Source organism: Dufourea novaeangliae, unplaced genomic scaffold (assembly GCF_001272555.1).
Source record: "Dufourea novaeangliae isolate 0120121106 unplaced genomic scaffold, ASM127255v1 scaffold11, whole genome shotgun sequence".
Classification (NCBI taxonomy): domain Eukaryota; kingdom Metazoa; phylum Arthropoda; class Insecta; order Hymenoptera; family Halictidae; genus Dufourea; species Dufourea novaeangliae.
The window spans coordinates 2,535,420-2,556,137 of NW_015373895.1; the positions used below are offsets into that span (position 1 = coordinate 2,535,420).

The window sequence follows — 20,718 nt, forward strand, 5'->3', positions numbered from 1 at the left end:
GTGTAATAAAAATTTTAGAGGACCCAAAAAGGAAGACTCGTGAGATGATTTGAAACAAGTTTTTCCTCAGCAAATATGTTATCTGAGGCTTTGTTAACGAGATATTAACGAAAAACTCCGATCAATTAGAGCACGAGTCTGTCGGCAGTGCTCCCACGGTAGTGTTGGCTACGCGGTGCACTTCTACTACGGACAAGCAAGTCGGTATGCATCGAATGAAATTGTAAAATAGCAAATAAAAAAGACGTAACAAATAAAATCGGACTTTTTGTCATCTTATGTTTGTCATTTAATAGTGAATAATAAATGAAGTGCAAATGGAGGAAAGTCATGTGTAACGTATAAAGATGACTACAAGCGCTTTTTAAGGAGAATCGAGAGTAATTATTATTTGAAGTGAGAGGCTAAGAAATATGTAAATTTCCTTTTCAAATAACGTATGAGCGGAAAGGTAATACAACAGAAAATGAACAAGAACTGATCGTAGTTCATTATTCAGAAAAAATCCATAGTTTAATAACGGCTAACAAGAACTTACGTTTCTGGTCGCGAGCATGACAGTTGTACGAGTCAGAGTAAAAGTCAGTAAGTATAGAGAAAAGTAGAGTGAGGTGGTCACGGAGTATGTTCGAGTGAGCGTGGAAGGTGGGACAAAGGGTGGGATAGTGAAGGGAGAAAATGGAAAAGAGAGAGGAGAGTAGGGGTACAGAAACATGGAGTGTAAAAAGGCAGCATTTGGAGGTTAGGTTTAGGCAGCAGGTATAGCGGAGCGGGAAGGCAACGGCAGAGAGACAAGTGGCGAGATCTGTGGGAGAAAGGGGAATTGAAAGAGGTGGTGATAAGGTCAGATTTTTTTTGAACCAAGGAAATAGAATGAAAGAGGATAGAAAGTTAAATGGGCGGAGAGAAAAGAGAAGGGGGGTGGAAAGAAGGGAAGGGGAGGACAAACGAAAAGGGAAGTTATATAAAGAGGAACTGCATAGAAGGGATAGCATTTGTAGTACAGGGAGTAGGGTGGAGTGTTTGGATAGTCTGTGTGGATAAAAGGAAGAAGGGGGGAGGTTGAGAAAGAAAAGGGAGTATTTAAGAAAAAGGGCAGAGGGGTGGGGGGAAGAGTAAGGAAGCATGGAACATTTAATATGGGAAATGATGCAAGAGTTAACACTAGCTTTACGGGCACTTATCGTGTAGGTATCTCTACGGCACGCATCAACGAACCCGCAGATTTTCTTTAAAAAACAACTTATTTTATATAATACACAATTTATGATCTCTGAAATTAATGCATAGCTATAGAGATAGGTATACCACATAGAGAATTTCGAGGTTAGAAAGCATTCGAAATGCGTCAAAATGACGCGTCCCGTAAACCTAGTGTTAAGGAAGATGAACGAGGAAATGAGAGAAGAAGGTTAGATGAGGAATGGAGAGGAGAGAGGGAAAGTTGGAAGGAAGAGATGAGGGAGAAGACGAGGGGAGAAAGCATAGAGAAAAGAATGAAGAAGATGGGAGATTGGAGGAGGTGATCGATAGGGTAGGGAGATGGGTAAGGGGAAAGGAAAGAAGGGGTAGTAAGGAAATGGCGGGTAAGAGGGAAGTAGAGGAATATAGGAGAAGAATGAGAAAGACAGAAGTAAAACAAGACAGGAAGGAGAGAGATAGGAAAGAAGAAATAACGTAGTGATAAGGGAGATAAAAACAGAGGTAAAAGAGGAGAAGAAGGAAGTGAGGATGTTTTGGAAAGGGATGGGATTGGAGGTGGAAAGGCTGAAGGAAGTAACAAATGGAAATTTCACATTTTTCACTGGGCCTCGATGCCCAAAAGACTTGCGCAAAGAGCGTCAAAGTCAATGGACGAAAGGTGGATAATGTGTTTCGTGTAGACCGCGATTGCGACTCGATCACCTCCCTCGATCGTAAAAAGGTCACTGCATTTCATCCTGCTTGAATTGTTCTTTCGTTTTGCAGGAGCATGTCAGCCTGGTGGGAAGGGACGCAGAGAACGGGCCGATCCTCGTCTCGATGAAGGCCGAAACGGTCGCTGGACAGGAGCACTGGCGGGTCTTGTTGCGACTGCGAACGGGCTCGACCCACGAATTAGTACCAGCCGCAAACCTCAGCCCGAATCCATCGCCTGCTAAAATGGTTAAGGTGAAATCTCGTCATCTCTCTTTCCTTCCATTTCCTCTTTCGTCTCCTCTACCCTTTTGTATGACGCTCTCACCGCGCTTGAGTTTCTCCTTTGAGCAATATGTATCGGAATTCCCATTGTATGGGGTATCCCACTGTTTTTAACAATATGACAAGTTGATACATTGCAGTATACAACTATACTTATTGTTAATCCTTTGAGTGATGTACTGATACGCATATTTCTTTGTGTTTTTTCAGTGTAAATAGTACACGTTATCTTCCATTTCATTTAAACATTCATTGTTCTATCGTATTTGCAAATAATGAGAAAGGAAGAAGACCATCTTCTACTGTTACTCCCTCCAGTCATGTTCAATAAAAGATAGATGTAATATTAATTACTATCCTGCTATACGTCAGCTGTCAGTGCCAAGTTACGAAACTTCAAGCAAGAAAACGTTATTACAATTAATATCGTAATATAAAGTAAAGGATCTGCCTAAAAATATTTGGATAAAATTTTGCAACCTTCAATAAATCAATTTAAAAAAAAAAATTGCGGATCTTCAGCTTTGGTTTGTGCTTTTACAGTAACAGTTATTCGGTTGTTTTCGATACGAAATAATTCTCCGGATTCTATCGAGCAAATTGATATACATTGTTATTATATTATAAATATCTTAATATGTTGAAATAATGATGAAAATGAAAAGAACACTCAAAACGCACCAATTGTTGCTGATATTTTTGAATTTACTTCAGAAACTAAGAATCTAACCATAGCATGCGATACCAGAAACTGTTATTTAAGTCTACAATGTCCTCTACCAATTCGATTTCCTTCTAATTTATTTAAACATGTTTGTTGAATTCATGTTTCACACAATTTTTACAATTTCATTATTGTATGGAATCATTCAAAAGAATTTTTATTTTATGTATCAGTCTTTTGATTTCAGAAATGTGACCATTAAAATACCAATAGAGGCACCTTCTACAGGGTGTATTAAAAATGTTGGAGGACCCGGAAATGGGAGACTTGTGAGGTGATTTGAAACAAGTTTTTCCTTAGCAAAAATGTTATCTGAGACTTTGTTAACGAAATATTAACGAAAACCCCCGACCAATCAGAGCACGAGTTTGCCGGCCGAGTTCCAGCGATAACGTTGGCTACACGCTGCGATTGGTTGGGTTCTCCAACATTTTTGTTACACCCTATATACAGTAACATGAGATCTTTTTAGGGCTACCACACATTTGACATCATGGAAAGCCTTAGGTTCAATTATTTAACGATTCTATACGCTTCTCACATGTAACAAGAAAAATGAAAGAAAACAATCGAATTATTTCTTTTTCATTTAAACAAATTGTTTTTTTTTTTTTCAAAAAGTTGTTCACATGGTTTGATTCCTCATTCGAAACCACAATTTAAAAAAAATTGGATAAACATATGATTAGTCATTTAGAAGAAAATTGGATGTCCAGATATTTACCCGTTTCGTCCAACTGTGCATCGTCTTGCCTAGGTGCGTTTCCATGATTCCGTTAAGATATGCACAGACGCTGCAAAGCTTCCTCGCGAGGCTACTTCAACCAACAGCTGCCTCCATCACACTACGCGCAGACACTGTCGGAAAGCGCACAACCCAAATCACAGCCGACTAGGGAGTTCGTTTAACTCCTAATATATCAGAAAGGGAGCTTCAAATTACAAATGGTAAAGGACTTTTCGAGTTGTACTTGCATAAGGAATATGCATGTTACGTATTGTCCCATATTTTTGGGACACCCTGTATATACATTCTGGACCTAGTCTTGTGCTCTTGGTTCTCCGTAAAGGAAAAGGGCTATATGACTCGTCAGTGATTCCTAGATATCTTATAGCAATCATGTTTGTCATGGGGTAGTCATCGTAACACTTCATAACGATCTTAAGAAAGGAACGATCAACGAGACATCTTTGATCTCGTAAAAAAATTGTTGACCCGTCGTGCGGCAACCTTGCCTCAAGGCAGTCTCAGTGCACACGTACATAATTCACGAGACACGTCTCGCGAGGCAGCCTAGCAGTGTCTATACATAGTTTAAGGTCTCAGTAGAGGAGCTAGGCCGATTCTGAATCATGGCTCTAACGGAAATGTTGTTGATCACGCTATTGTACTCGTACCAATCCCAGACCTAACCCTTCGGCTCCAATGGAAATATTGGTTACACAATTGCACACGTACATAAGCCAGACCTAGTGATTAGTGACATTTGATCTTTCGGGAGAGGGGATCTCGGCATCCCCTCCGAAGCCACGAGCCGGGCTGTTGAAGTACCCGGAATACACAAAGACCAGGGGGTCTAGGGGTGGTGTTACCCGGGGTAATTAACCTCGATTTTCCACCCGATCCAACTTCATTAGGCCCGGGCTACTTGGAGATAGAAAGTGGCGAAGAGTCGCTATGATAACTACCTAAGTTCAAGAGCTATGGAGTGGAATGCCGGGGAATCCAGATCCTTCGTCTGCTAAGGTGAAAACCAGCTCACTCTTGCTTCACCCACAGGCCGGGCCTGTACAACTGGGGGTTTCATCGTCGTATTCCTTCAACCAGAGAAAGCTAGATCGTTTACCCAACCCTCTAACGAGAGTTTACCTGCCTACGTCCGGCTAAGCCTAGGATCTCCCCGTCCTCTGTTGCCCATTGTCAATTACCACCCCTTTCCCACAGGATTGAGAGGGAGCTATAATGCTCCGGATAGATAGATAGGGGTGTCATGCTAGCCGTCCTCTAAAAGAGTCGTGGCCAGGTTCGCATTACAATCATGCCTGGGATTGAGTGTGATTTTAGTCTTACTACAGCTGGGTGTAAGCTTAATAGACAGATACGTGGTAGAGTAGATCGCGCCCCCTAGTTTACTAAGTTGTTACCCCACTATCGCCCTAAGTGTTAATCCCTGTCCCCCACCCTTTGAAGTTTCCAAGGAACGCGACGCAGAATGGTGTCCCACTGGACTGTTCCGAAGTTCCCTCTGGGAGGATAAATATCAGATACACCAGGGGTCGCCACCCGCGTTGGATTGGTATTTTTTGCGGTACCACATCATAGGGTTGATGACATCTTTCCGAAGTACGCCGGTACGTTGTTGCGTCTGCCAGAGCGCTCCGTTATCTTTTTCTGACCATCCCTCATTTCCAGATCTCAGTTTTAATGGCATGCCCTTACGGGAGACGGCCTGATGTGGTGCCACGCTTAGTCCGGTGTGTCTTACGATGAGGTTGAAGGCCTCGTGATGGCGGTCGGGATCTGTTCATGTCCTCCCTACATCAGAACGCCTGAAATGACCTGTTGAGTTGTCCTGTCATTTGTGCGTCCGATTCGAGATGTTCGTTGTATATTCCGGGGTTCGAAATATTGCCACAGCTTTCCCGTAGTGGTGCATTCGTATGTCCTCCCGTCGAGAGCAGCTGATCTGTAGCGCATACCTTTCCTGTCCCGAGAGGACTGACCGCTGGACCCGACAGGGTAGGTGGTTTTGTGCTCCTTATTCATTGTGCTGGATTAATGGTCGCGCTTGTCCTATCCTTGCAGATTAGCTGATCTCGAGGTTAACGTTAGCAGCCCCTGGGTTGAGGCTGATCGTCTTTTTTGATCCATGTTCCGGATTGTGCGTGTCGAGTTTCCTTCCCGAAATCAATTGGCCGACAGGCCCATCTTCCGACCTAGGTTACGGGAACTCTCCTTGCATTTTCCTTCAATTTGCGGCAATGGATGGTCTTCGTACCTCGAGTGTATAGGCAACTAGTCCGGCCTACGAGGCACTCCCGAACCATGTCTCGCTTTCGATCTATCTTTGCGTATATAGATCAAGGCGTGTCTCGGTCCTTCCCCCAGAAGACGATCATCCTGTCTGTGAATATGATCTGGTGTGGTAGGGATGGAGAGAAAGAGAGGGAGGGAAAGAGAGAGACGTAGAAACAGCCTGCGAGAAGAATACGGATATTTAGTACAGTCGTGGATGGAGTAATCGGTGCGCATATTTAAGGAAAATTTTTTGTAAAACTCCATACCTCATGATTAATTCCCATTTACTGATACGATGATCGCAGTATGACACAGATCTTTGTTTCTCTTTTTACACAGGTTATCAATGAATCACTGAACGTGAGTACGCTGATGCCTGTTGTTTGTTCCGGTGCTGGTGCACTGATAGCGCGATACGACGAACACGCCCTCGTGTCAAGGTTTAAATTTGGCGTTCTTCATCAACGTGCTGGCCAAATTACAGAGGAACAACTTTTCGGGAATCAGCAAATTACGCCAGCTTTCCAGGAGTTTCTGGACCTACTGGGTCAAACAATCGATTTGAAGGATCATAAGGGGTTAGTAATAGACCATACTGTTTGGAATGATTTGGGAGACTGGGGTGCCTGGAGGAATGCTTGTTGTTTAGAAGTTTTGCGATGTAGTGCTGCCAGAAATTTTGTATACTCTAGATTTAAGGGGAGAGACTCCTTCGGGGCCAACTCCCAATCGATCGAAGCGCCGATGTAAACAAACGGGTGCTAGCGAAAATACATAATCGGTAGCTGAGTGCAACGATTTTTTCTATTCGTACGTGTAGTGATGCTTATTTTTTTAATTAATGAAATTATGTACGAAGTACTTGAAATTCCCGAAAAGCAAATTGTAAAAATGACACCATATAGTCCGGATATTCCATGTATAAAAAACATGGAATACTAAACAAATCTGCTGTTCAAAATGATATTCATTTATCTTGTATTGACATAATTGATACGAGTGTTATACGCATACACATATATTTCATAAAAATGACACAAAAGAACATTGAATAAACAAGTTTATTCGATGCGAATTTATTCAATGAAGGAAGATATTTTTTTTATTCAAAGACTGTTTCATTCGTAGTGCCGAATAAAATTTTCATCTTTTATCTGTATCTTTATTTGAAGGCTTCGAATAAAACGTCGAATAACTTTTGCCTGCTTGAATAATAGTCCCATCGAGTACGTATATGAGTAGACATTTCACCTTACGGGAATTGGTGGCCCACCTAAACTGTTGTACCGACACAACAAAAGTCCTGTGATTTTACTGACCTCTACGTTTTAAGTGCGGTGAATTTGAGAACTACGTTCAACTCGATTCGAGCTAAGCTAGTCCCACAGTCATACTTGGACAGTGTTGCCATGGCTAAAGTACGCAACATTGTCAGATCATGAGTGTTCGATAGGTCCGGAAATCAGCGAAGGAACCATGCTCGAACGGATTCTCTCCTGTCCGTTCGTTGTAAACTATAAAGTAGACGTATTAGAAAAGGGTCTTGGGTTCAAATCCCAGCGGACCTATTAGTTTTTCTTTCGCGTACAAAAAAGTAATCAGCTTTAATATTGCTAGTATAAACACGTATATGTATTATTACGTAAATTTGAGTAAAATATTTTATTTATCCATCGTCAATACAGCACCAACCGCAGAATATGTACATTGGCCGTCCCTGTACAGACAATATTCAATCTTTTCGTATTTCGGTTCTGCGAATTAATTGTACAATGATCGTTCTAGTCTCTTTATTACATTTATAAGTTAGTGTACATAATGTTATTGGCAATAAACATTGTTATTGTTTCAATTCAAAAAACCGCTCCTTCGAACCCCAACTCCTGAGGCTAATCTCGAACACTTGTTAATGCTTACGTATTTAATCTCTGTAGATATCGAGGAGGTTTGGACACCCGACACGGGCAGACGGGCGATTCTGCGGTATATGAGGTATTCCGAGGGCGAGAAGTGCTCTTCCATGTCGCCTCACTTCTTCCATACAGTCCAGGGGATTCTCAACAACTGCAACGTAAAAGGCACATCGGTAATGACATCGTCGCGATAATATTCCAAGAGGAGCCAACACCTTTCAGTCCGGATATGATTGCCAGCCACTTCTTACACGTATTCATTGTGGTACAAGTCGTCGACCCCTGCACTTCTAATACGAGGTATATTCTTGGATTCGTATGCATTCTGTTGTAATATGCTACCGTGAAATTTGTACCGTAATTTTTCTCAACTTTAAACAAACGTCCGCTTAAAGTAGCTCGTGAAACGTTTGACCACGTAGCTGAATAGACGAATTCCGTTTGTCATTGATTACTATACCAACCTAATTATACATTCCAAATGCAGGTACAAAGTAAGTGTGACAGCGCGTAACGATGTTCCTTGGTTCGGTCCAGCATTACCAACGCCTGCTGTGTTTTTGCGTGGAGTCGAATTTAAGGAATTCCTTCTAACGAAGTTAGTAAATGCTGAAAACGCGGCCTATAAAGCTGAGAAGTTCTCAAAACTTGAGGTAACTATCGCACTGTATTTCGTCTACTAACACTGAAGTAGGCGCGCCCTTTATATATATATGTATTCAGTTAATACGGAAGCCAGTGTTAAGAAATTTTTATGCAGTTGTGACATAATTGCATTATTATGAGTTATTTCTTACAATATGGATAAAATTGCCCCTATTACTTCCACAGTGAATACAGATGTATTTATTATTCATCCAAGAATCAATACAAATCTTATTCCGTAAATACAATCGGTTTGTGAATATAATGTGACAGGTGCAATTTTTTTTAACTGATTTGATTTTCGATTTCTTTCGATTTTTAGAGGTTGTTCGGCGAATTATACTTCTTGGATTACGTATATTACTCTAACCCCGGTTAATACGTTACTATTTTTATAAAATATTGTACGGTTCCTCGTTGTAATTGTAACATACTGAACCGAAAAAAAGTGTATTATATAAACATATATATTCATACATAATCCCTGTATGGATCATAAAAACTTGCCTACTTTATAACCTTATGTGAAAAAATTAAGGCATAAATATATGGTTAATTTATTTGATAAATAACACATTAATGAAATAAATTTTGTATGAACAGTTAAGGACGCGGTCAGCTCTTTTGGAGTCCTTGACAGAAGAGTTACAAGCGAAAACCGCAGAATTTCTTGGAGGAGCAATTGGATTGGGTGGTGCTGGGTTGGGATTTGGAGGAAATTGCCCAGTAAGTCCTACAGCAAGTGACACATCGGGATCTGGCAGCGGAGGAAGTGGTTCTAGATTCATCGAGACTGTTCGAAAGGCGCTGATATCACGTGTTAGGAACGCATCGACGGAGAGCGTGCCACAGCAATTATCAAAGAAGAGCCAGTCGGAACCTAGTCCACTGAGTAATCGGCAATCGACTACGAAGAATAGTGGGAAGCGTTCGGTAGAACCATCGAGTCCCTTGGGTTCTCCGGATCTGACCCTCCGAAGAGATTTGGAATGCGGAAGCCCTAGTTTAGGAAGCCAGGACAGTAGTTTGTCCAACACAGACAATCAAGATAGCAGTTTAGCCACTATACAGCAGGATGAGGGTGATCGTCGAGAATCCACCGTGTCCATTTGTGTCAACAATGACATAACGATAATGGATAATAGTTCTGTACAGTCTGTTCAGAGATTGACGCATGAGAACCTGCGGAAACAAAAAAGATCGGAGAAGACCGAAACTACTCGACGTGTTATTTCCGAAAGTGACGACAGTTCGTTAAACAGCGAATTGGAACTCGATCAGGTTGTATATCCTGACAGCGATACTGGCCTCGAATCGATGAGTTCTGCAGAAACTCATGACACCGCACGATGTACCACTAAGGATGGTGTATTGGAAAATGAAAACTTGAGGATGGAAGTTACAAGGCTCAAGTGCGACAAGTTAGACCTACTAAGGCAGAATGTGGTAAGCAAACAAATACTTCTGAGTTTGTATATAAGATAAGCTGGGGAAAATCTCGAAGAATTTAAGTTCCATGGTTATTCACCTCGAGCTGATTACTTCGTGTAACTCTTTCACGGAAAGACCAATTTGAAATTTCATTTTTAACCTAATGTTATAGCAATCTATATGTTCTTAATACAATGAACAGCGCGAAAGCAAAGTGAGATAAACATATTTTATAAATACAGTATTAACAATTACACTGTTCAACAAATTTTAACTTTCTACCGATTTTCTAAACCGCAACAGGCGTTAGTGACATATTTGTATAAAATGAATACGAATCCTCAAACCGTTTTTGCCAGTACGTACAATTTATATTTAATTTTTAAGAAAATTGAAAATTCTTGAGTATAAAGAGGTTTTGTCGTTTTTTTTAGTAATAATCTGTACGAATTGAAGTCTCGAAGGTGATATTCAAGACTAAGTGATACAGTTGTCGGATTTAGACTAAAACAAGCATGTCCAAAATGTGTCCCTCGGGTCACACCGCCAGACGACGCGGTCCCCACCATCACTCAGTCTATTCCCCAATAGGTACATGTGCATACTGCGCATGCTGACTGTCCCCACTTTCGACACTTCCAAAATTCCTACCCGTGGGATCTTGGCAATAATAATTTGCAACGTTTAGGTAATTTGTAAGGCAATAATGACACACATACTGGTGACTCGGGCGTATAACATTTGGTAAATCCTCGGTATTTTTAGTTTTTTTTTGTTGTACTTTTCCATATTTTATTTTTGTATGGTTATGATCTGAAAACCATGGAAACGTAAGTATCGATACACCAGTTATGGGGGGGGGGGGGGGGCATTCCCCACGGCTGAAAGAGCTTGGACAGAATCCGATGTTGTGTAGAAACTATGTGTTGGATAAAGAACTTTTCCTAAAAATGCAAAAATCGGGTCTTTTTCAAAAGAAAAAATCGTCGGGTCTTTTTTAAAAGTTTAAAAATCGTTCCTTATCACCTCCTTCACTCACCTATCACGTCGGGGTCGCAAATTTGAGGTGATAGGGTCTAGGTGGATTCAACAAGGCGTTTATCACAATGCGTCTTTATGAGGATTACAGTCGTGGAAGAAGCGTGCCCCGCCGCGAATTTCCCCTGGAGTATCCGCCGGTCTTCAGGTAAGCCGCCTTTCCGGAGGGTCCTCGGGCCCTGAGGATATCCCGCCAATATTTCCGGTTCCCCTGAAACTGGACCGAGTACAACATTCGGTCCCCTGAACGCGTCTGTGGTCTCCATTTCTGGGTCTCTCCCACTGCTACCTCCATTGGAAGTCCTATACAGAGGGAGGCGCGGGGTTACTGCTGTCTTGGTCCTATTCTGTTGGTGTGGATGTTTGCCGACTCCGCAGTCGACCGGCTGCCTCGCGAAGTAGGCTCCTCCACCGTTGTTCGGCGGTGTGGTCCCCTCGTAGGGCGGGGGGGCTCTTTTCCCAATAACCGGATTGTCCGATTCCCAATATCCTACGGCTCCTAGCCAGGGTTGGGAAGGTTAATTTGAGTTTTACAACAGTTTTCTTGTATGTACTCTTAATATTTAAGTATTAAAGTATTTAAGTGCTAATGCTTCAAGATACATATGTTCTCTGGGCATCATAAGAATAAAATAAAGTTATTGATTTTGAAACACAAGTCGGTTGTGAAAACTTCCAATGCGTTGAACTAAATCTTGCGAGCATTTTCATTCACGATTTAAGCGAACATTGAAGAATTTTTTTTAAATAAGATTTAATAAACTCTAATTTGTGATTTGACAGAACTGTTCTTTCTACAAATACATCTAAGTTTGAGAATACGCGTCGTTTACGCTGTATCGTCAACAGGACGGTGGTGCGCCAATATATATTCATTTAATAAAGGAAATACAGAAATTCGAAGAATAAGTTAGTTTGTACGAAAAGAAGGTTCGAAAGTTATTCGAAATTTATTCGAAGCTTACGAATAAAAGTACAAAACAAAGTACGAAAAAAGATGAAAACCTTATTCGACGGCTCGAATAAATTCCGTTCGGAATACAAAAATTATCTTATGTGGTCGAATAAAAAAATTATCTTGGTAAATATTTAGAATAGAGGAGGCAACTCTGATGTGTCACCTTTCTCAGTGACCTTCAGGAGGTTATAATCGTCCCTCGTTTTCTATTAGAAAGTTATAAGCAAAAAATGTCTACAACATGTAGCAGTTATTTTGAGTGTTGAAAGGCTCCAATGACCTTGACCTTGATATTTTTCGGACTTACACGAACAGCTCCGTCACTGTGTGCGTGTTGCTCTCGAGACGGGTCTTACACATCAATACTCATTCACTTTCCTTCTCAATGGTCGCGATCGGTAAATTCCGATTTTAGTCTAAGAAATTACTCTGGCACCGTAATCGGAGGGTTAACACATCAATACTCATTCACTTTCCTTCTCAATGGTCGCGATCGGTAAATTCCGATTTTAGTCTCTACAAAAGGTGAAAAGGTAATAGTATGGGGACCATGTTAACTTAGATCAATAGCATATGGGAGATCAGGGACAAACGTAAAAATCTGTCTTTTCGAGCCTGTAGCTTTTAACCTGTGACCTTGAACGACCTTGAATAATTATAGTCCCTGAATTCCTAATGAAAGGAAATATCATTGCGGGTGTTTAAAAAAAGGGTGATTCCATTTTAAAAAATGAAGGTGACCTTGATATCTCTAAAAGAAAATAGCATAAAAACAAAAATTTTGTTGACATCGTGTGAATCCCATGGAACCATTCAACTTTGTCCTTAAGATATTTGACGTATCTCTAAAAACAACAAAGATATTTGAGGTGCAAACGTTAGCTGGCTCACATTGTATATGCAAACCTAACTTATTATCATGAAAAATGTTATATCTACTTGAAAATATACTAATTATTTAATGTAACACGAAAACATTTAAAGCATGTTACGCAACTGAAACAAGTAAATACATAATTGTTTTTACTTTAACCTTGATGTACATGCATTGAAATGATAGATCTCAAGATGGCGTTCAAAGGGACCTCTCCCTATAAGCCTGTAGTTCATATTTAACACAGAAAATGAAAAATCTTGTGTACATTTGTAGTCCCCCTATCCCTCATTAAAAGTGAAAAATCGTAGGTGCCTGTTTCTTGATTTAGCTAAGATACAGGGCATCCAAGTTGTTAAAAATATTAGGTAAAATAGACCCTAAAAATATGGATTACGTAATTCAGTATTGTTGTAATTATATAAGTATGTTTATTGTCAAGTAAAAAGAAGCAATTATACTTCCGAATACAACTAATATTTTACCACTGTTCTAATACTTCAGCTATTCGATGCGACCATCCGTCAGCGATTTACTCGCTTTTACGCTCGTGTAATCCTTGGAAACGACAAATGTTGCTTCTAGTACAGTGGACTCTAATTATATTGCCATGGTAGGGACTGTAGAGGAGTAAACTGGCAATGAGTTCAGAGTCTCCTCCATGCTGAGTTTTGTCGTTTTAACCTCGGCCTCATAGTCATTGGCGTAACTAAAAACCCTCCCTCAGAAAAAATTCTAGTTACGCCAATGTTTATAGTCTGCGCAAAAGCTGGATCGTGCTGGTGCGCCGGCGTATGCAACGTGGAGGGAGAGCGAATTTGTGTGCGCGAAAATACGTGTGAAGGGGAAGTGCCTCGCGTGGCAGTATATCGCGTGGTACTATGCTTCCAGGTTATTCATCTACAACGTTATATTACAGACTTGTCAACGCGACATAAAACGTCTACGTGAAAAGGAACTCCAATTGGAATCGGACCTTGCAGCTGCCTCAAAGGAAATTCTACGATTACGAGCGATGCTAAAAGAATGTTCGACGAGTATTCCATTGGACAACAATAACCAGCAAACGTCTACCGTTTAAGCGTTATTTTCACATGTTTAGTACACCTATATTGGCGAGTAACTTACTGTTACGATTATTAGATTTTATTAATTAGTTGAGCATAGTAGTTGATAACATCGTAAATACTTACCGTTTTAGGATCTCTTCTTTTGAAGAATACTTTCCGAAACAGTTTTCAAAAAGTATGAAATTTGCAATTGAAATGATTTATGTTTGATTTCGACTAGTATGGTTAAACTTGTTTAGATAGAAATTGGCACAAACGTAGGATGTTAAGTAAGAAGAGGTGTTAGTGAATGACATTTAAATAAGAAACAAAAGTGAGCTTGCGATATATAATTATAACGATGCGTTTTTCGAGGTATATGCAGCGAAGCTGATCGTTACTTATAGTGTAATATTTGTTTCAATTTTAACCATATTATTTATCAATTAATTTATTAATATGTATAAGTTAACCTCCAATAGTCAATAGAATTATAAGAAAATGATTGCGCAAATACGTCGAAACGTGAATGTAGATTCAAAGAAATAGATGCATCTTGTTATTATACAGTAAAATTAGAAACGTTAGAATAGAACAATTGAAATGGCCTTTAGACTTAGCACTTCCGATATTAAGTGTAAGCATATAGAAATGAATATAATACATTTTATCTGTAATAATTAAATGTTCATAAACACTACGTATACATGGTGTGATATATGCATTTCTCGTATTGTTTTAACACGAAGAAAGTGCATATTGTTCCATGAAACTCTAGAAATGTGTTTTATCGATATATTCCTGACGTCTCATGTTGAAACAAGGATATGCATCGTTAACTACAGTATTTATTATGGTAAATTTACCAAAACGATTACTAGTTCTTTAGTATTAATCCGCAAAAATTTTAGCGTGTACGAAAGCCTTACTAATTAATTTCCCGGTATCATTAGTTAATTTAGAATAAGATTAGGTTTTCTAACCATTCGAAGAGTTACAATGATTTAGCTGCACCAAATTGTTTAAGGCCCTAAAACGTTTCGACGTGCCAATTGCGTTACAAATGTAATACGTATTACCGTTCATTGTTCAGAACTGCACAAACATAAACGACCTGAATTTATTATCATTGTTTTTCACTGTCGGTATTAGTATGATCATTATATGTTTTCCTTATACAGTATTTTGTCAACTACTGTCAGACTGGCCATGCCCCGTTGCTGTCAGAGTGTAAGCCTTATCACTGGAGAGAGGGGAGATAAAACCAGTCAATCACATAATTTATTATCCCGGTACGCCGCGGTGGCTTCCTTTTCACGAGCCGACTGCTGAACGTTGGAAGCCCCCAAAAAGATACGGTAATATTTAGAATACGGGAGGCAGCTCCGATGACGTTGACCTTGATATATATGGTCAAGGTCATCCTGCTAAGTGACCCTGAGAAGATTTTTGGCCGTCGCTCTTTATTTGTTAAGAAGTTATTAAACAATAAATTTCGCAATATAAAGGTACTCAATAATTTAAATTTTACCTAGTACAAACACTATATTATTAGCATATTTGCTTCACTAAGTGATTGCGTGGGAGAAGGAGGGAGTAGAGTGGAGGAAGCGCTCTGTCCCGACCTCTGCGCCCCCACCTCGAGAACAATATAACCCAAACCTACCCCGACTTCATTTCTGATTACATTAAACTGGTATTTGGGTTAGGTTCGGGCTACTAAAAAAGTTGGAACTTTTTAGGAGGGGGGGGGGGATACCGATATCCCCTCTCCCGGGTAATTACGTTCCAAACTAAACTAAACTAGGTTAAGGCTAGGTTTTTCTCGGGGTGGGGGTGCAGGAGGACAACCAGAGACCCTCCCCGCCCACGCAATCACTTAAAGGAACAGATATGTTAATAATACAATGTTTATACTGTTTAGGTGAGATTTAAATTGTGGAGGTAAACATACATCTTTATATTGCACAATTTATTTGTTAATAACTTTTTAACAAACAACGAGCGACTGTAAAAGTTGCTCAAAGTCACTCGGAAGGGTGACATTTACGTCATATGTTAAGGTCAAGGTTACTGGAACCCTTCAATACTCAAAATAACTGGTACATTTTGCAAATTATTTTGTTTATAACTTTTTAATAAGAAACGATGGATGGCTAAAACCGCCTGAAGGTCACTCTGAGAAGAGTTTCCTTGACAACGTATGTCAAGATCAAGGTTATCGGAACTGTCTCCCCTATTCTAAATATTTACTGATTTTTCTTATTAAAATGGTACCAAACATGATATAATTTGGATGATATTTACTTACTTAGAAAGTGTTACCAATTCATATTTTTTCATTATCGATTCTGATAAATTACAAACACGGATTGTTCTCGAGGGGAATTGTGGAAATCTTCAAAAAGACACTATGGATGGTCCACGGTCCTGCAACGTGTGGAATTCTTACCCATTAAAATCACAAACCCTGTCCTCTTGGCTAGATCCACCGCGGAACCGCTGTTTGCTTACTGTAGGGTGGTGCCATTTCTTGGCATATAAACGTGCTGTCCGTCCTGCTCGCGCTCAAATAAACGTCGTGCGTCTCTAGAAGCACAATTCGACGGGTGTGGTGATTGTAAACCTCCGCTCTTCGCGTTGTTGAAAGAACTTGGGTGCATCCACTTTATCCAAATTTCACCTGAGCATGTTTTCCTGGCAGCTCCTGTGGGACCTGCTGTAGATCTCAAAAGAAATACATTGGTGATCGATACCGGTGTAGTCCTCGATTACCATCCATGTTTGTGTTCGTGGCGTTAGGCGATCAGAGGCCGAAGAGATATCAGGTATGGTCTCTGTTTACCCGGAACGTCGGTACGTTGTCGCTGAACCCTCGTTCAAGACGATAAATCCTGTTCGAACGGCCATTTCCATGACAATGGTGCCCCCAGTGTCAGGGCTAGGCGTGCCCCACTCTACCGCCTTAGCGTTAAAGTCCCCCGCCATCTCTCGATACGCTGCTAATATCTCGTCTTCAAACTCGCATAATCCTTCATTTGGCGTGAGGTAACAGCTAAAGAAAGTGACCCCTCCGCACCTGATCCAGACGAAGCTACTTACCCTTCCATGCTTCTCCACAAATGTCTTCCCTGGGTCTGGCGTCCAGATGCCGGCTGTACTCAGCGAGTCCACGAACCACGAGGTCGGATTGCGATTCTTTTTTTCTGATTATCTCGTGCAGAAGATTGTCAGCTACCCTGCTTCTGTGAAGGTTCCCCTGTAGGACTTTCATTATGTGACCAGAATTTTGGCATCGTCTAAGGCTTCCCTAAACACTGCCCATCTCCGACGATGTGGCTCAGTTTCTTCTCTTCACCTCTGTCTCGGTGTCTTCCTATTTGATCTCTTTGCGGAGCTCCGCGAGGATCTCGGCGTAGGTCTTTCTCTTCGTCGATCTTACTAGGAAGGCCTTCGGTCGGGGCTTAGCCCGCCTTGTTTTCCGCTTCTTCTTTTTCCGAACTTCATGGACCGGGGTACTGCCGTCGTTAACCTCAGGGGCAGTGACCTTCCCTGCCGTCAAGTCCTGCTTACGATTTCGTTTTTGGCGCACTTCCTCCCAAGCATCCGATGGCGGGTCTTGTCTCTTCTTCTTTCGATCTCTTGTTTTGTCGGACTGGAAGTTACTCTCTTCTTGGAAACGTTTGCTCCTTCTGCTGGTAGCGTGCGTGCAACAGTGTCTGGTGCCTTGACCGGCGTCCTCTGCTTAGTCTTGTGTAGCTACTTCTGTAGGCGTCGCGGCGCTTTGTCCCCAAAGACTTTTTTAGGGATTGAGGTCCACCGACTCAGCAATGCGGTTTTTAACTTCCATGCTGATATTCTTCTGTCCACTCGTAGCCATTTTCATCTTCTACATCGTGTCCTTCACTTTTTTGTGAGCCATCTGAATGTCCCTTTCCACCGGGAAACTCGTGTCGCATTTCGTGCATACCTGCGGGGTGGCCGGAGAGTCGTTTCTGTAGCAGATGATCCGTGTCCCTTCGGTGAGGCATCCCCAGGAGTCTGCAGTCCTCCAAGTTCGCTCGCGACCCTCTGTCTCCGCGCTTGTTTAGCCGTTGAGGAAGGGGCCCTACTCGTCATTGAACTTCTCTGGAAGGGTTTATCTTACACCCCATCGTGCGTGGTAAGTACACGATAGGTATCCTGCGGCTTGTGTGCGTGTTGTGTGATTGTGTTGGTGCATGCTTAGTCTGACTCTTCACAGCAGATCCGTCCGGCTAGGGTGACCCTACCTGGGGCTTACGCTCATGCCGACATGGCTCCACTGATCGTCAAGGCACTCAAGCTCAGCGCACCGCGACAAGGTGATGCTCCACGAACAGAAAACACGTATTGTTAGACACATTTAAAGTAATACTAGTATAGTACTTCTATAGTATGTTGTGTATCAGGGTAGTGTGAAGTACAATATTCTAGATTATTTATAACAACGAACATTTTCTACATAAGTAAATGTGATCCAAATTATTATATATCGTCTTTGGTATCATTTTAATCAGTAAATTCTCACCAATATGTTGGTATTGCAAGTGTTCATTGAACCCCTATGGGGTTACAAGTACCTCCGGTTCTCTTATATTATCTTCTAATTTATATATGTACTATCTAACTTATGTACTACAGCAATATGTAAGTAAAAGTTTCATTAACAAAGAACCAAAAATAAAAAAGTTTCATTGTTGCATTAGTGTTGTCTCACCGATACCCGGGCATTTAACGTTTTTTGGTCTCCCAAGGTTCAATCGTCGGCTTGTCAAATGAGGTCTTTTTTTCTCTTACCAACTGGCTCGACGTGCTGAGCGCCCTCGACAGACAGAGCATGGGAATGTACGACGCTTACAAGGGGCGCGCCAAGGCGCGATAATCGCTTTTGGTACGACGCTAGGTACAAATTGTAGTACACATTAGGTCAATGTCCGTATTTCTAATCACGTCCCGATTTCTGGTCAGGACGTATATTTTTTATTTAACGTAAAAAGTTAAATAATAAATTGGTTATACAAAAATTAATTAAATTGGTTCAGTATTTCAGTACAAAATGCTACAGCCCGCTGTTCAGTAGATTTACATTCCTACACTCTGGCTTCAAGAGTAAACACTTTATGCTAAATTTCGATCTGTACCGACTTACCCACAACTCCTTGATGACTAGATGCGTATGAAACTTTAAATCAGAATATCTCGAAAAGGAAGGCCCATTCTACGAAAACCAATTAGGGTTTTGTTACATTGTATCTATACTACAACTTGTATCTAGTGCCATTCCAAAAGCGATTATCACACGTTAACGCGCCCCTAGTTGGACGAAGCGTTTAAGCGTCAACGAATGTCCAGAGAGCTGCCGACGAATAAAATTAGCTGGATCACCTCCAGTTACACGTATTTTTATTAACGAATAATAAAATACGAAAACTAGTAATACTGAGACCGAGTTAGATAGAGCGTGCCCGCAGCATCTACAATGTAGCCATTGGCCAGCGAGATCGACGCAGGCGGATTTACACAGTCGAGCAGAGTAAACAGAAGTTAAGAATCAGGCTTCTCTTTTTGTATTTCATTCGCTCTTCCTTTTCTTCTGTTCGGCACAGTACAAAGGCGAACTGCCGAGTCTCGGGCTTCGGGCAAAAACAAATTTATGAAGGTCTGAAACATTTCCCCTGGACGATGCAGGTCACTATGCGGACCCGAGTTCGTGACAGTAATAGACAAAATACTGTATATACACTGTCGGACAAAAAGATAGCACAACCATAAATTTTAAGAATTTCTATATTTCTACACGAAATTCTACAAACATTGACTAATATACGTATGCATTTATCTCAAAGAACATAATAAACAGTTACACATATAAGTAATTAATGTCATAGATATTGTTTATAATAATTGTTAAATATGAGGGCGACGAGAAGATAGCACATTTAAAAGAACACACGAAAGAAATGAAATTTTTCACACAAATAACAATCATATGTATACTACTTACGTATTTAATAATGGGTTGAACTTCTATTCTTCTGTATAACTTCCACCATTCGATTTGCTAATGATTTATATTACTTTTTCATTTTTATTTGTGAAGGTTTTTGCCTTTTCTGAGTAATGCATTCCTTCAACTCCTGGATTGCATAAAATTTCCTATTATTGGCATAAACAGCTCGCCAAAGTTCTTCCCAACAATTTTCTATGATATTTATATCGGGAGACCTTGCAGGCCATGGAAGAACAGGTATATTTTGAGATACAAAAGAATTTTTCATAACTGCCGCTTTATGGACGGACGCATTGTCCTGCTGGAATGTAAAATTTTGATCTCCAATACGAATGACATGATCTCTAATTTGCACTTCAATTAAATTCTTATACATCGTGGCATACATTCGGTAAACAGTAAACTGTGCATGTGTACGTCCATTATACAGAGTGTAACAAAAATGTTGGTGGACCCGGAAATGGGAGACTCGTGAGGTGATATGAAACGAGTTTTTCCTTAGCGAAAATGTTATTTGTGGCTTTGTTAATGAGATATTAACGAAAAACCCCGACCAATCAGAGTGCGAGTCTGCCAGCCAAGCTCCCGCGGTAACGTCGGCTACCAATCGCAGCACGTAGAAACGAAAAGATTGAGGGGCGTGAAAGGTCAGTCATATTATAATACCAAAGTTTATCATAATAAAATCTACGTGTGTTAGTTTTCTACATTACTTCTCATACAATATTTGCCTCTGAAATTTATGTATAAGATAGCATGTACTTTTCTTGATCGAAGCTTTTTCTACAAGCACAATTTTGTTTGACTTTCAATAAAACTTTATATGCTTTTACAAATATTTTACAAATATGTATG

General features: G+C 40.6%; 1 protein-coding gene across 1 annotated transcript in view; it reads left to right on the forward strand.

Annotated features, from left to right (window-relative positions):
* The window catches only part of LOC107190048 (rap1 GTPase-activating protein 1-like), a 58,035-nt gene extending 44,171 nt beyond the window's left edge, over positions 1–13,864 (forward strand). The window contains exons 5-10 of the mRNA XM_015578774.1: positions 1,969–2,151; positions 6,264–6,502; positions 7,859–8,137; positions 8,325–8,490; positions 9,086–9,928; positions 13,703–13,864. Coding sequence (XP_015434260.1) covers positions 1,969–2,151; positions 6,264–6,502; positions 7,859–8,137; positions 8,325–8,490; positions 9,086–9,928; positions 13,703–13,864 — 1,872 coding nt within the window. The remainder of the gene's footprint in view (positions 1–1,968; positions 2,152–6,263; positions 6,503–7,858; positions 8,138–8,324; positions 8,491–9,085; positions 9,929–13,702) is intronic.
* Positions 13,865–20,718: the final 6,854 nt, after the last annotated feature.